Below are 13,173 nucleotides of genomic sequence, written 5' to 3' on the forward strand. Positions count from 1 at the left end.
CCAGACTGGGAAATCTGAATGCAGGCAGGATCTTTTAGATGAAGTTCATCAGATGATATTTAGAATAACGCAACAGAAATTAATAATACATTTCAATTGGGTTCCAGCGCACACCGGTATTGAGGGTAATGAGAAGGCAGATGAACTGGCAAAAGAAGCACTTAAAACAGAACAAGTAGAAATACAGGTTCCACTTAGTAAATCAGAAATTAAAACAATAATTAAAGATGGTATTCGTAAAATCTGGCAAGATAAATGGGATAAGGGGGGAAAAGGTAGGCATTTATATAGTATACAACAAAGTATTACGGTTATTAAAATGAGTTCATTAACACGACAGGAGGAAACATGGTTTACTAGGCTGAGGATAGGACATACAGGACTGAACAGTAATCTACATAGAATAGGGAAGCATGAGACAGGTGTGTGCCCATATTGTGAGGAAATAGAAACTGTGACGCATGTTCTTTTGATATGTAGGCAGTATCATGAAGAGAGAGAAAAGATTAAGAGGGTAACAAAATCTGTTAATTTAAGCAACTTGTTGAAAATACCAGGGATACAGTCTACAATAAAAGCAGTGATAGAATTTCTTAAAAGAACACAGTTAGCAAAAAGAATTTAGTCTTAGTGTTTATTTTAGTTTTATTTTATTTTCTATGGAGGTTGAGTCAAGGTTGAAACTGGAGGAGCTAAACACGTAGCGCCAGCTGAAGCTTGGGCTCTAACTCTCTGTTATTTATTTATTAAATTTTCTCTCCCAATGTGATCACACCCATTCCAGTAGATGGCGGTAATGCACATAGCTTGCAAACTGCCAATAAAAATCACAGAAGAAGAAGAAGAAGAAGGAGCAACCGGACCATTGTGTAAGGAAGACGGTGAACGCATGGGTGAACGTCATGTTGACACTGTAATGGACGCTGAAGAAGCGCCGAATGAAACAAGGTGAGATGTCGGATTTTGTGACATTTGGTCTAGATTCTAGAACTGGATTAATTTATGATAATTTATCGTCAATGTCATATGCTGAAAATACTTTGCAGTTAACTCTCTTTGTGCACGACTAGAATTCTACGTAGAATGTAGAATATAATTTGATAACGTTACTCGTTCAAAGCGTTCACGCTGTGCCGATAATGACACCAGATTAAAGTAATTTAAATTACGTAATTCCTCTGGCATTGCTGAACGGCGCTGAACACCGCGCCGACAGACGGTAACAGACGCTTAATCTGGTTTTGTGGGATCTCTGTGTTTGTTACCCCTGTCGATCATGGACGGGGGAAGTTGGCAAACAATGATGACAACAAAATGATAGTTTATAGATATCTCTGGTAGTCCAGTCATTTTATGAAAAAAGGTTGAACAAATTGCAACAGAAGCAAACTCAAATGATTTTGTAACCTCAATATGTCTTGAGTAAGAAAAATAAAGCCCCGAAGAATCCCATAGGGGAACGTTTCGAAAAAGACCCAAATATATCCCATTCATACGCCTGCTCATTAGTCTCATGTGAAAAGGGGTACAAATTTTAACCTTTAGATATTATCATGAAAATCACTGAGTTGATTACTTGCATCAAGACAAACAAAAATGTATTACAAGTTTTTTTGCAATTGTTTAACATGGACAAACCACGGTGCATAAAATAATTAAGGTATGTGCTAATTTGCATAATTACCCAAACAGATCTAAACATTGGGTATAGCAAGTGAAAATGTTTTTTTTTTTATCTTGTTGACATATAACAGTAAAAGACTTAATGTTAAGGTCTGAATAGAATCGATTTAGGCTACCCATGAACATTAATACTTTAGAAACCAGCCTTTATTAATTATCATTGCAGAGATGGGGTTTGGGCATAGAGTGCATTGTGTACGTAATTAGATTTTTTGATCCAGACACTTTTTATTTCACCTACCTTTTGTCCATAGACATACACTAGACCTCACCTTGGGGTTCTAAGCATGCGTCAAAACCGCCGCCATCTTGGAACAGGGGTCTTGTCATAGGAAGTAGCTAGGTAATGCTGCTATCTCTGCCGTTACTTCGAATTCATTGATGGTGGCGGACTTTTGTGCAGCGTATGATGTTCACGGATGAAATCTGAACTAGGAAGAATGTTTTTACAAAAAAAAAAAAAAAAAATTCTTTCTGGAATCAATGATAAATAGATGTCTGACCATTGGAACAAACCAAAAAAACAAGAAAAATCACATTCATGAGGATTTATGGTGATTTTATTTCCGTTAGACCTGTGTCTGATGCATTAAAGTGGAGGGGCTCCCCTGTTTCAAGATGGCGGCTCTATTGACGCATTCGTTCCAATGAACTGCCGTAGCCATAGCCAAGGTGAGGTCTAGTGTATATGTCTATGCCTTTTGTCTTCTGCATTCTCCTCACCCATGTCAGTTCTTCCCTCAGTCTCATCCCCCAGAAACAGTCCCACTGACCCAGCCCCAAACCACATCTCTGCCGTAATTAATAAAGCCTAGTTTCTAAAGTACTTCTTCATGCATTAATGTTCATGGGTAGCCTAAATGGGTTCCATTCAGATCTTAATATTAAATAGTTTACTATTATATGTCAACAAAATTCTACAAGACATTTTCACCTGCTATACCCAGTGTTTAGATCTGTTTGGGTATTTATGCAAATTAGCACATATGTAATTAGATTGTGCACCATTTTCCATGTTAACAAACAATTTGTTTGTCTTGATGTAAGTAATCAACTAAAAAAAAAAAATTAAAATTAAAAAAAAAATGTTAATTTTTACCCTTTTCACGTGAGAAAAAGAATGAATAGGCCTATGAATGGGATATATTTGGGTCTTTTTCTAAACTTTCCCCAAATGGGATTCTTTTGGGCTTTTTTTCTTTACTCGGGACATATTGAGGATACAAAATCAGTTGAGTTTGCTTCTGTTGCAATTTGTTCAAGGTTGACCCCCATTTTGGCTTAAAATGACTGGACTATGGGTGTTGTTTCTGTTCTACAACATTTTGTATGTCATGTTTTGGGTGTGGGATGAAGAGGGTTCATTTTATGTACAGTAATTGACACACTGAAGATAAATTAAATAATTTTTAATTAAATAAAAATTATTTAATTTATCTTCAGTGTGTATTAGCCAATCAGGTGTCTTGACGCGAATCACGCGATTACTGTTTTTTAGTAATCGCGGGATTGTTTGCATCTTTCGGAGCTTGTTTTCAAGTGACGTGTTGTAATCTGATGACTGCCGACGTTGGTCTGCGTTTGAAGGTGTATTATGAATTGGCTATTTATAGATGCCACCTACGTCACTCCAAACAGAACGCCGCCATATTTACGACCGATCTCGCTCGGTATGGCGACCAAAATTTAAATTCTAGGCTCCAATCCTTATTTGTTAGTAAGGACAGTTTTCTTTTATCCATTACTATCTGCCCCAGACTTGGCTTCCATGATATGTATATATTAGGGCTGGGCGATTTTTTTTATTTTTTTTCCCTTTAAAAAAATCTATGATATTTATTTTTTTTTTAAATTCGATTTATAATATAAATCGATATAATATAACTCGATTTATAATATAAATATAAATAAAAAAACTCGATTTATGATTCGATTTTTGTTTTTTATCAAGTAGAATTTCTATAACTCTCTGTGTTGAACTGATAATAACTCTTCTGTGACACAATCTACTTAATACAACTTCATTATAAAGAAAAACAACAAATCCCAAAAAAATATGATCATAATCTATGACAAAAATGCTATTATAAACTAGATTAATGGATAATTCAGCAGTAAAATTTAGTCTAGAAAAATCACAAGTGCACAATATTGTATAAAATCTGAACATTTAGGGAAAAAAAAACATTTAGTGGGGAATTTAACAAAAAGTGGACCTTTTTGCAGTTTTTTTCCCTCCTTTTGTATGAGGTTCAAATACGTCATTTTGGTGACCTTTTATGCACTTATTTGTGCTGGATTAGCTTGTCTGCTGGTTAACGAGCATGCTTTTTGATGCACCTAAATATGCACCTAAAATATTTTATTATTATAATTATACGTTTATATGACTATTATATCGTAGACTATTGAGTGGATAAAGTATAGAAATCCTTTTAATAAATGTGTATGTATATATATATATATAATATATGAAGAGTTCAGATGCAAAAGCCTCTAAATGCCATTTGAAATTTTCTTCTTTAATGATGATTTTTATAAAACTTGTATATTTAAGATCAGTAATTTCACTTAAATGGCAATGATAATTACCTATTAATTGTTATTTAAGTGAAATTACTGAACTTAAATATACAAGTTTTATAAAAATCATCATTAAAGAAGAAAATTTCAAATGGCATTTAGAGGCTTTTGCATCTGAACTCTTCATATATATATAAACTCCTCCCCTAGGGGGGTCCGGGGGCATGCTCCCCTTTTAAAGCATCAATCTGATGAATTTTGAGATGCATTTTTTGCCATCTATCTATACAATACTTTATTGAGTCTTTTCTTTTAACAGTTTTAAATTTCAGTTACTGTAAACGTGAAGAATGATAGTGCTCTCCTGTGTTGTGATTTAACAGTCAGACACACGGTAGAAAGGAACATGGTTAAGATAGAGCAATACAGTCCAGCAATATAGTCATTTTATGCGAAACCATAGAGCTTTATCTACAGGTCAAGTATAATAATAGTTACAGTGAATCATCTTTGAAAAGAGAGTTTCATCATGTTGACTGTCTTAACTGAACGTGACGCGCTGATGCTGAATGGAAAATGAATGACAGACAGCCGCAGCGGAGGGAAAAGTTTATGTGAACTTCAATTTAATGACTTAAAAATTATTTTGATAGTTTTTGTTGATTGATTGCATAAATCAGATTTATTACTTGTCCTAAACTACAGCGAGTAAGATCATTCCCCTTAATGGAATCGATTCCAACCTTTCCCCAGCCCATTCAGAGGCGATGCTTCTTCACCTTTGCGAGAACCTGGCAAGAACTCTCTCTGAACTGCACACGCGGCACACACAAACACGTACAGCTACAATAATCATATTGATTTGAAACAGCAACCCAGAATATTTGTCATAAGCATTGATTAAAACAATGATGTCAATAATCCCCCCCCCCCAAAAAAAACAAAAAAATGGCTCAAATTCTGGACCTTTGGCAGTGAGGGGAACCCCCCCCCCCCTGCCTACGGGTTTTGGTTTAACATGCATTCTAAATCATTATATCTTAAAGACATCTTCTAAACGTCTGTTTGACATCTGACAGGAAACGTCCTATAGATGCATTGCAGATGAGCAAACCAAACACTCTTAGAAATACGTCTTCCAGATGTAAACATCACATCAAATAGACTTGTGCTATCTGGGTTAAGTCATGGCTAACGTTAGCTGTCATTAATCTGGATTTGGCCTGTCGCGATAGTCAATAAATCATTTAATCGCACGATAAAAAAAAAATAAGCTCGATAATTTTTCCGGCCGGCGGCCGCCATAATTTCCATTTGCATGCGTTTTCCTTCTCTCTCTCTCTCTCTCTCTCTCTCTCTCTCTCTCTCTCTCTCTCTCTCTCTCTCTCAATCTCTCAATTCAATTCAAATTGCTTTATTGGCATGACTGTACATATTACAATATTGCCAGAGCTTGTAACACTTAGTATAGTATAGTGAATCAATAATTACAAAGTATTATAACAACTTAAATTGAAATGTACAAATTAAATTAATTGCAAAAAATAACAGTGTAACAGATTATAATTTCTATGAACTTTTGATACCACAGTGTTTTAACATATATATACTAGGGGTGCAACGGATCAAAAAACTCACGGATCGGATCGTTTCTCGGATCAGGGTCACGGATCGGATCATTTTTCGGATCAGCAAAAAAAAATAAAAATAAAATAAAATTTCCCCCAAAATAACTGTAATAGCCTACTGACAAATTCTTTAATAATAAATAGACTTAACATTATGATATTCTGTTTTATTTTAACTTCACAGGGTTCCAAACTGAAAGTTGAGGGCAGCATCACCTCAAATGAGAACTCACAGCGAGTTCTACAAAAAAAAAAAAAAAAAAAAAATTCTGGTAGCACTGGGGCTGACATTATAAATCACTAAGCTTAATAGGGTGTAGATGAAATTAACTTAGCTATTATCATTTATAATGTCTTAATATCAATTAATAAAAGTAGTGAAAATATCATCGTACTTTTTTCATTTTAGGACAATCTTTAAAGGATAAACAAAAAATGTGTTGGTAATCACATAAAAAATTCAAAAAAATAAAACATTTATTTATGATATTATTGAAGTGCTGGGAAAAGATGTGTAGTAGGCTACTTGTAAGCATTTGACTATTTCTTACACATTATCATATATAGGCTGATTTGTGGACTGAAAGCCTTCTTTAAGTGTTTCTCCTGGTTTCCACGTCAGCTCTGTTTGATCTGATATGGTTTATAACAGAAACCTGCGCCGAATCGGAGTGTTTCTAATTGGATCTCGTGGTGTTGATGTTATTGATTCTGAGGCGAATTCAATGGATTTCTTCACTGGAGCTCATCTCCTAGTAACAGTGTTGCGTGAGCGAGATCGGCCCGCGACTGTCAAGTTCGGGGCTTTATTTTGTCAATGGATCGCTGCTGCTGCTCCGACCACGGTCCTAATCATAAATGAGTAGCGTATTTTCGTTCCACTTTCATTTTGTTTGCATTCGCTGCTAGGTAACGACTAACGAGTCGATAGATCGCTGATTGCTCAGACGCACATCAGGTTGTGATATTTGTCTCCGTCTCCCTCCCACAGATGTTTACGCGCGCTATTCTTGTCACGGATTCATTGACGCGCCGCTTTACCATGCGTTTAACGTGTGGCAAATTCACTGGTCGCACATGTGCGACTGGATGTAAAATTCAGTCGCACACTCTCAAATTTTGGTCGCAGTCTGGTTTGGAGCCCTGAAATGACGCGGGGCGTTCAAGCTTCTCCGTTCCTCCGCTCGCTATGACGAAGCTGTGCGTTGACTGAACAACATGCGCACGTTTTTTTATTTTTTATTTTTTTTTCAGAATCAATCCGCGGATCACGTGTGTGCCGAACCGAAGACATTGATCCGAACGGATCACGGATCAGTGATGATCCGTTGCACCACTAATATATACACACACATACACACATTACTGAGGGTCACTGTGGTGGACATTAGGGAAACACACTGAGGTCACACACACACACACATACATTCACCTACTGTCTCTCAGGCTGTGGCACGCACACACGTATCTGGCAGCCAGTGCTGCGGTCTGTCCCTCTCCTAGTAATATCTTTATCTGCTCTACTTCAGTCATGGTTGTAAAGTTGTGTATTAGGTTATTAAGTTTATTGAAGTAGAGGTCTCTAATCGAGCTGTATTTGTGACAGTGGAGGAGGAAGTGTGTCTCTGTCTCGATTTCTCCTGTCCTACATTGAACACACACCCTTTGCTCTCGGGGTAGCCAGCTCTTTCTGTGTCTGCCGGTCTCGATGGCTAGACTGTGTTCACTCAGCCTGTACTTGCTCAGGATCCGTCTCTGCTTTGTGTCTCTCACACTCTGGAGATATTCCTCCATTTCATATTTTGATTTCATATTTCGATAGAATTGTAGTTTACTTTGTGTTTTGGTTTCCTGATCCCAATGTTCCAGATATGTATTTTTAGAGTGTTTGGTAATTTGGTTTATTCTGATGTGTGCGTGAGGAGCAGTGCTGGTCTGAGTCTGGTGAGTGTTAGTAGGGTTAGTCGGGTTAGTGAGTCTCAGGACCAGCTGACTGAGGAGACTCATTTCGGGGTTCAGTTCTTGGGTCTGTAATGCTTTAAAATGTAGCGATTCTGTGGGACTTAATTTTAGATGCATCCAGAATTTGAGGGATCTCTCTCTCTCTCTCTCTCTCTCTCTCTCTCTCTCTCTCTCTCTCTCTCTCTCTCTCTCTACCAAAGAGACTGGATGACAACAAGCCTATGTTAAACACATAACCGACTTATTTTACGTGAATACTCTCCAAAACGGACATTTATACATAAAGTTGTGTCTGTCCATTCAGACACGAAACAGCTCAATGCATTACTCGTGCGATGTATACATATGGTGCATTCATGTGCTATGGCAATTATGGTAAATACCAAAAGCCAACGTGGAAAATGCACATGAACACCCCCTCATGTGGTATTTTCCACTGGGCAACTCATAGAATATTTTGATGCACGAGTTGCCGAGATGAGATAACCTTTGACCTTTTCAAAATGGCACAGAGCAACACGAGAGTCGTGAATGGTACTATTCATGATCTCTAGAAAATATACAGCATATTATTTACCATTTCAGTTTTGATAAATCATTTTCTTGCTGTAGCAGATGACTTGAGCAATCTAAAATAGTTTTAGCTAAATAACCAGTCTAGATCTCCATCTTTTTATCACATTATGACAACAAAAGCACTTGAACGCAACACACTGGTAAATACCAGTTCACAAGTGGAAAAATATCATATTTTCCATAGCACGTGAACGCACCAATAGTTCCCACAGGCAAATTAATGTCATGTGACCTCCCTGGAGGCGCCATCTTTGAGGGCATAAGCTGCTGTGTTTACCACAGGTGTTTACAAAGTTTTATCCGAGAATGTCGTTTTACAAACAAATATTTATTTCTGTTTATAATTGTATGCAAATCATGAAGAGAAAAAGAGAAATAGATTATAAAGAGACTATTAAAACAAGACAGAGAGAGGTACACTGCGAAGATTTCATTCATAAATGGTGTGGATCCGTATGCATTAACGTAGGAAGCACTGAACACTGATTATGCAGCTTTGCCTCAGATACAGTATTTTCATGTGTACCCTTATCTGGTATTGGCTAGGAGTTTTACACGTGAGCAGTTCCTAGCCTGGAAATCACTGGAGGCGTACAATCAGATTGCCGAGGGTTGGTTCGGTGACGTTTGCTCAAGTGCAATCAATGGAAAAGTAACTTGAGCGAAGTAGCAGATGCTAGACTATCTGTCTATTAAAAAGCCATAGCCTGCACAACTTTATTCCTATGTTCCCCTTAAAACAGTCACCGATGCTTTCTGTAATATGCATGTACTTATTCATTCATTCATTTCATTTTATTGTCCACAATGTGGAAATTTGCCTTCGGTCTCATAAAAACAACAATCAAACAAACAAGAACAATAACACACAGACATCTTCAGGGCAAAATGCAGCACAGCAGTAGCAATCATGTTACAGTGCATCAACGAGACTTGGTGTTCAACGTCCGAATTGCATAGGAACAAAATAATTTTTAAACGTATTACGATTTGCCCTAGGTACTTTGTAACGTCTGGCAGAAGGGAGAAGTTCAAACTCCCTATTGAGTGGATGAGTAGGGTCTTTTGCTATTTTAAAAGCTTTTTTCCCGAGGACTTCCTCGTACATGGAATTTAGTTGTTTCTGCCTTGACCCTATAATTTTTGAGGCGAGGTTTACTATTCTCTGCAACTTGCTTCTCCCTTTTACATTTAAATTACCGTACCACATCGCCATGTTAAAAGTTAAAATACTCTCTATAAGATTCTTATAAACTATTTCCATAATGTGCTTGCTCACTCTAAAGGAATTGAGCTTGCGCAATAAGTGGAGACGTTGATTACAGGTTTTAAAAATATAATGTGTGTTTACACCAAAGTTTAGATTCGAATCAATATAAGTGACGAGGTATTTGAACTCTTCTCTACGATTTTTCCCCTAATTATAAGGGGCAGCACAGGTTCCTTATCATAAAAAAAACAAGTTCCTTTGTTTTCGCTACATTTATCTCTAAGGAACTATCGTAGCACCATTTCTGGAAAGATGACACATGTGCTCTATATACTTCCTCACCAACTATGTCCCCCCTTTTTAATAAAGCATCCAGGGCCATGTCATCTGCATATTTAAACAAACTAAAATTTTCCTGATCTAATTGGAATTCGTTTGTATAAATGGAGAAGAGTAATGGGGAAAGAATAGTCCCTTGCGGGGCACTGGTGTTAAGCACAAGGATGTCAGAACGATTATTATTAACCAAAACCTGTTGGGGGCGGTCAGAGAGGAAGTCCCTTACAAGGTGGATAATACCACCATTTACTCCTATATCAATCAGATGTAAAATCGATAAACAGAGCCCTAGCTAAGTGAGAGGGGGCTTGCAGATGCTTTGCCATGGTGTGAAACATGGTAACAGTTGCGTCGTCGGTTCCCCTCCTAATTTTATATGCAAACTGGAGATGATCTAAACTATTTTTGTACTGAAGAATAGGGGTGGGTACATGTATTTGTAATTGTATTGAAACAAACCGGTGCGGGCGTCATGGTTCGGTGCATGCCATGAATATAAAAATAAATAACGCGCATCCAAATTAATTAATGCAATGCAGAACTACTTTATACGCGGGTTCTTTAGGGACATAATCTGAGATCGCAATGCTGGAGTGTGTGTGTGTGTGTGATCGAACAGTGGAAACAATGTTGTTTTGTATGTTTTTAATACCTCATCATTTTGTTTATACAGGAAATTATTCAAACTGCAAAGTGTTAACTTATAATTGTTTACACTCACAATAAAACACAACATTGTGCTTTTGTCAAACAAATTCTTGCATGTTTTGAGTGAGTTTCTTTCCTGTTAACTTATAATTGTTAATTATAATTTTTCCTGTTTATCCTCGCCAGCCATAACCTCCGTCATTGTTCTGACAAAAGCTTAGTCTTCTCACATTCATGGAGTCACGGTTATACTGTAAAATCCCGATTTAACTGAACCTCCGGCACGATATTAATATCCATTGACCCAGCAGGAGGTGGCAATTTTCACTTTATAGCACAAAACTCATTTCACTTTGTTTAACTTGTATTGCTTCTTCTAATGTTCTGCCCTCAGCAATGGCGCCAGGTCGGCAAATATCCGTATGTTGTGACGTCATGTGGGAACTATGTAGGCACAAGCAGACACAATAAAGTTAAAAAAAAAACACAAGCAGGTTATAACTGTGTTCTATGTCATAGATCAAAACGTGAAAATATGTAGAGGCTTTGTTCACCACAGACCTTATTTCAGGCGATTTAGCAAAAACTCATTCAAAAATCCCATAGACTTTATAGCGAGGGAACTGGTAGTGCTAAAATGCTAACTCACTTCCGCATTTTGGCCTACACAGTGACGTCGTAACTTCGGCACTGTATAGAGAATGAGAATGTGATGTCACGCGCGTTGCATTGTGGGAAGGCTTCGCCATCTTGGTAGGATACGCTATCCGTTGTCATGGTTACTTCGGCAGTAAGACAGAGAGAAATAGCGACAGAGAGAGCTTGTTTTGTTTTTGATTTGTTTGCATTTTTGTGATAAGGCACAGTTTCTTGGGAATAAATGAGGAAGGGGGAAGCAAAAGGAAATGTGCTCATCGGGAGAGACTAAATAACACCAAGCAGTGTTATTTAGAGAATCTACTTGACATCAACAACATATATGGACCCACGAGCTGCTACAGAATGGATGAAATACCATACACTGTAAAAAAAAAAAAAAAACACTTACCACATTTCACATACCCAGACATAGTCAATTACCTGGTTTATGGTATCATTGCTTAACTTTACTGCCTACACAATGCAAGAGTTCAGAAACTTTAAGTCATTAGAATCTTATGAACAATTATGCTGTGGCTGCGTGCAATACTTAGAAACCCCCAAACCGGTAACATTAAACTGCGAGAGTCAGACATACTTGATGTTTCAGGCCTCATTCATATGTGGAAATAAATCTGATATGAATCAGATTACGTGTATTTGCAGCTGCCGTGCAATATTAAGCGGACAGATCGGACATTCCCCTGTCAATGCAAATCATTTGTCGTTACAAAAGTGTCTTTTTAGAACATTTCTTCTTCCAGATATAACTATTATAACAAATTTCACAACTTTAGTTGAATAACAGAGTATTAATTTGGCTACGTTCACACTGCAGGGCTTAATGCTCAATTCCGATTTTTTGAAAAAAATCTATTTTTTTGCAAGGCCGTTCACATTTCCAATTAAATGCGACCTTTTGTGATGTCCTGTGTGAACGTGAAATGACCCAGAAGAGACCCGCATGCACAGAATCATATACAGGTCGCATAGGGGCGAAAAAATCGGAATTAGGTCGTTTCAGCCTGCAGTGTGAACGTAGCCTTTCATTCATTTATGTCAACAGTCAACGACGTCACTTGTTTGCGGAATAGTTTTTTTTTCCATATTATTTCGAGCTTTTGTTTCATTATTATTATTATTATTGCCACAGCCCATAACACAGACAACAAATATTTTATTGACGGGCAAAGTTTGCACATAAATGTAAGATTTTTCTGATCCTCACCGACCTCGTCATAAAACCCGTTTAATTGATAGTGCGCGTCCTCGGCGCTCCTTGCTTTGTCACCGGCGGCCGCGGTGCAACACTGGTGGCTGGTGTTGCCAGATTGGGTTTTTTTTCGCTACATTTTAAGGCATGTATACATGTGTTTTAGCCAGGTTTTCGCCTGGAAGGCTCTATAGAAATCAATCTGGCACCCTACTGTACGAAGTTAAACTGACAGAGAGCGCACGTTCACAGACACCAGAATGAACGTGTTCACAGTAATGTTCATCAGGCAGTAATACAGTATATGAACGCGTTCATGCACTATCGTTCATCCTCAGGCACAACTCTGAGGAAGAGACACGTCTGCAGCAGCCCATAACAGTGCATAAACGCGTTAGGGTTAGCGTGTATTGGCTAGCTACAGGTGCGTGCAATGACGTGCGGGTCGGATATATGTGTCCCGGATTTAGACCACATACCCAAGTGGCCTGGGTCGCATTTGAAAAGATCGGATCTGTGTCGTTCAGACTGTCATGAAAAAATCAGATACAGGTCGCATAGGGGCGAAAAAATCGGAATTAGGTCGTTTCAGCCTGCAGTGTGAACGTAGCCTTTCATTCATTTATGTTAAATAAAAGGCGAACTGTGCTGAAATGTGTTGCTTTTGAAATCATTCTTTGCTCGCTGTTGCCACTTTATTGACAAGCAGTTTCTCTAAATAAAGCTGGCTAGCATTGTTATTTAGTCTCTCC

At 37.8% G+C, this 13,173-nt stretch overlaps 1 protein-coding gene across 2 annotated transcripts in view; it reads left to right on the forward strand.

Moving 5' to 3' along the window:
* The first annotated feature begins 788 nt into the window (after positions 1-788).
* timmdc1 (translocase of inner mitochondrial membrane domain containing 1) overlaps positions 789-13,173 on the forward strand; it is a 161,857-nt gene continuing 149,472 nt past the window's right edge. The window contains exon 1 of one of the 2 annotated variants that reach the window (XR_016168858.1): positions 789-948. Coding sequence is in view for 1 of the 2 variants with exons in the window: in XM_089132257.1 (XP_088988383.1) it covers positions 890-948 (59 nt within the window). In the remaining variant the exon portion in view is untranslated. The remainder of the gene's footprint in view (positions 949-13,173) is intronic. The other variant, XM_089132257.1, reaches the window with a different exon arrangement.

This window comes from Pimephales promelas, chromosome 6 (assembly GCF_988280905.1).
Source record: "Pimephales promelas chromosome 6, fPimPro1.hap1.1, whole genome shotgun sequence".
Lineage (NCBI taxonomy): Eukaryota > Metazoa > Chordata > Actinopteri > Cypriniformes > Leuciscidae > Pimephales > Pimephales promelas.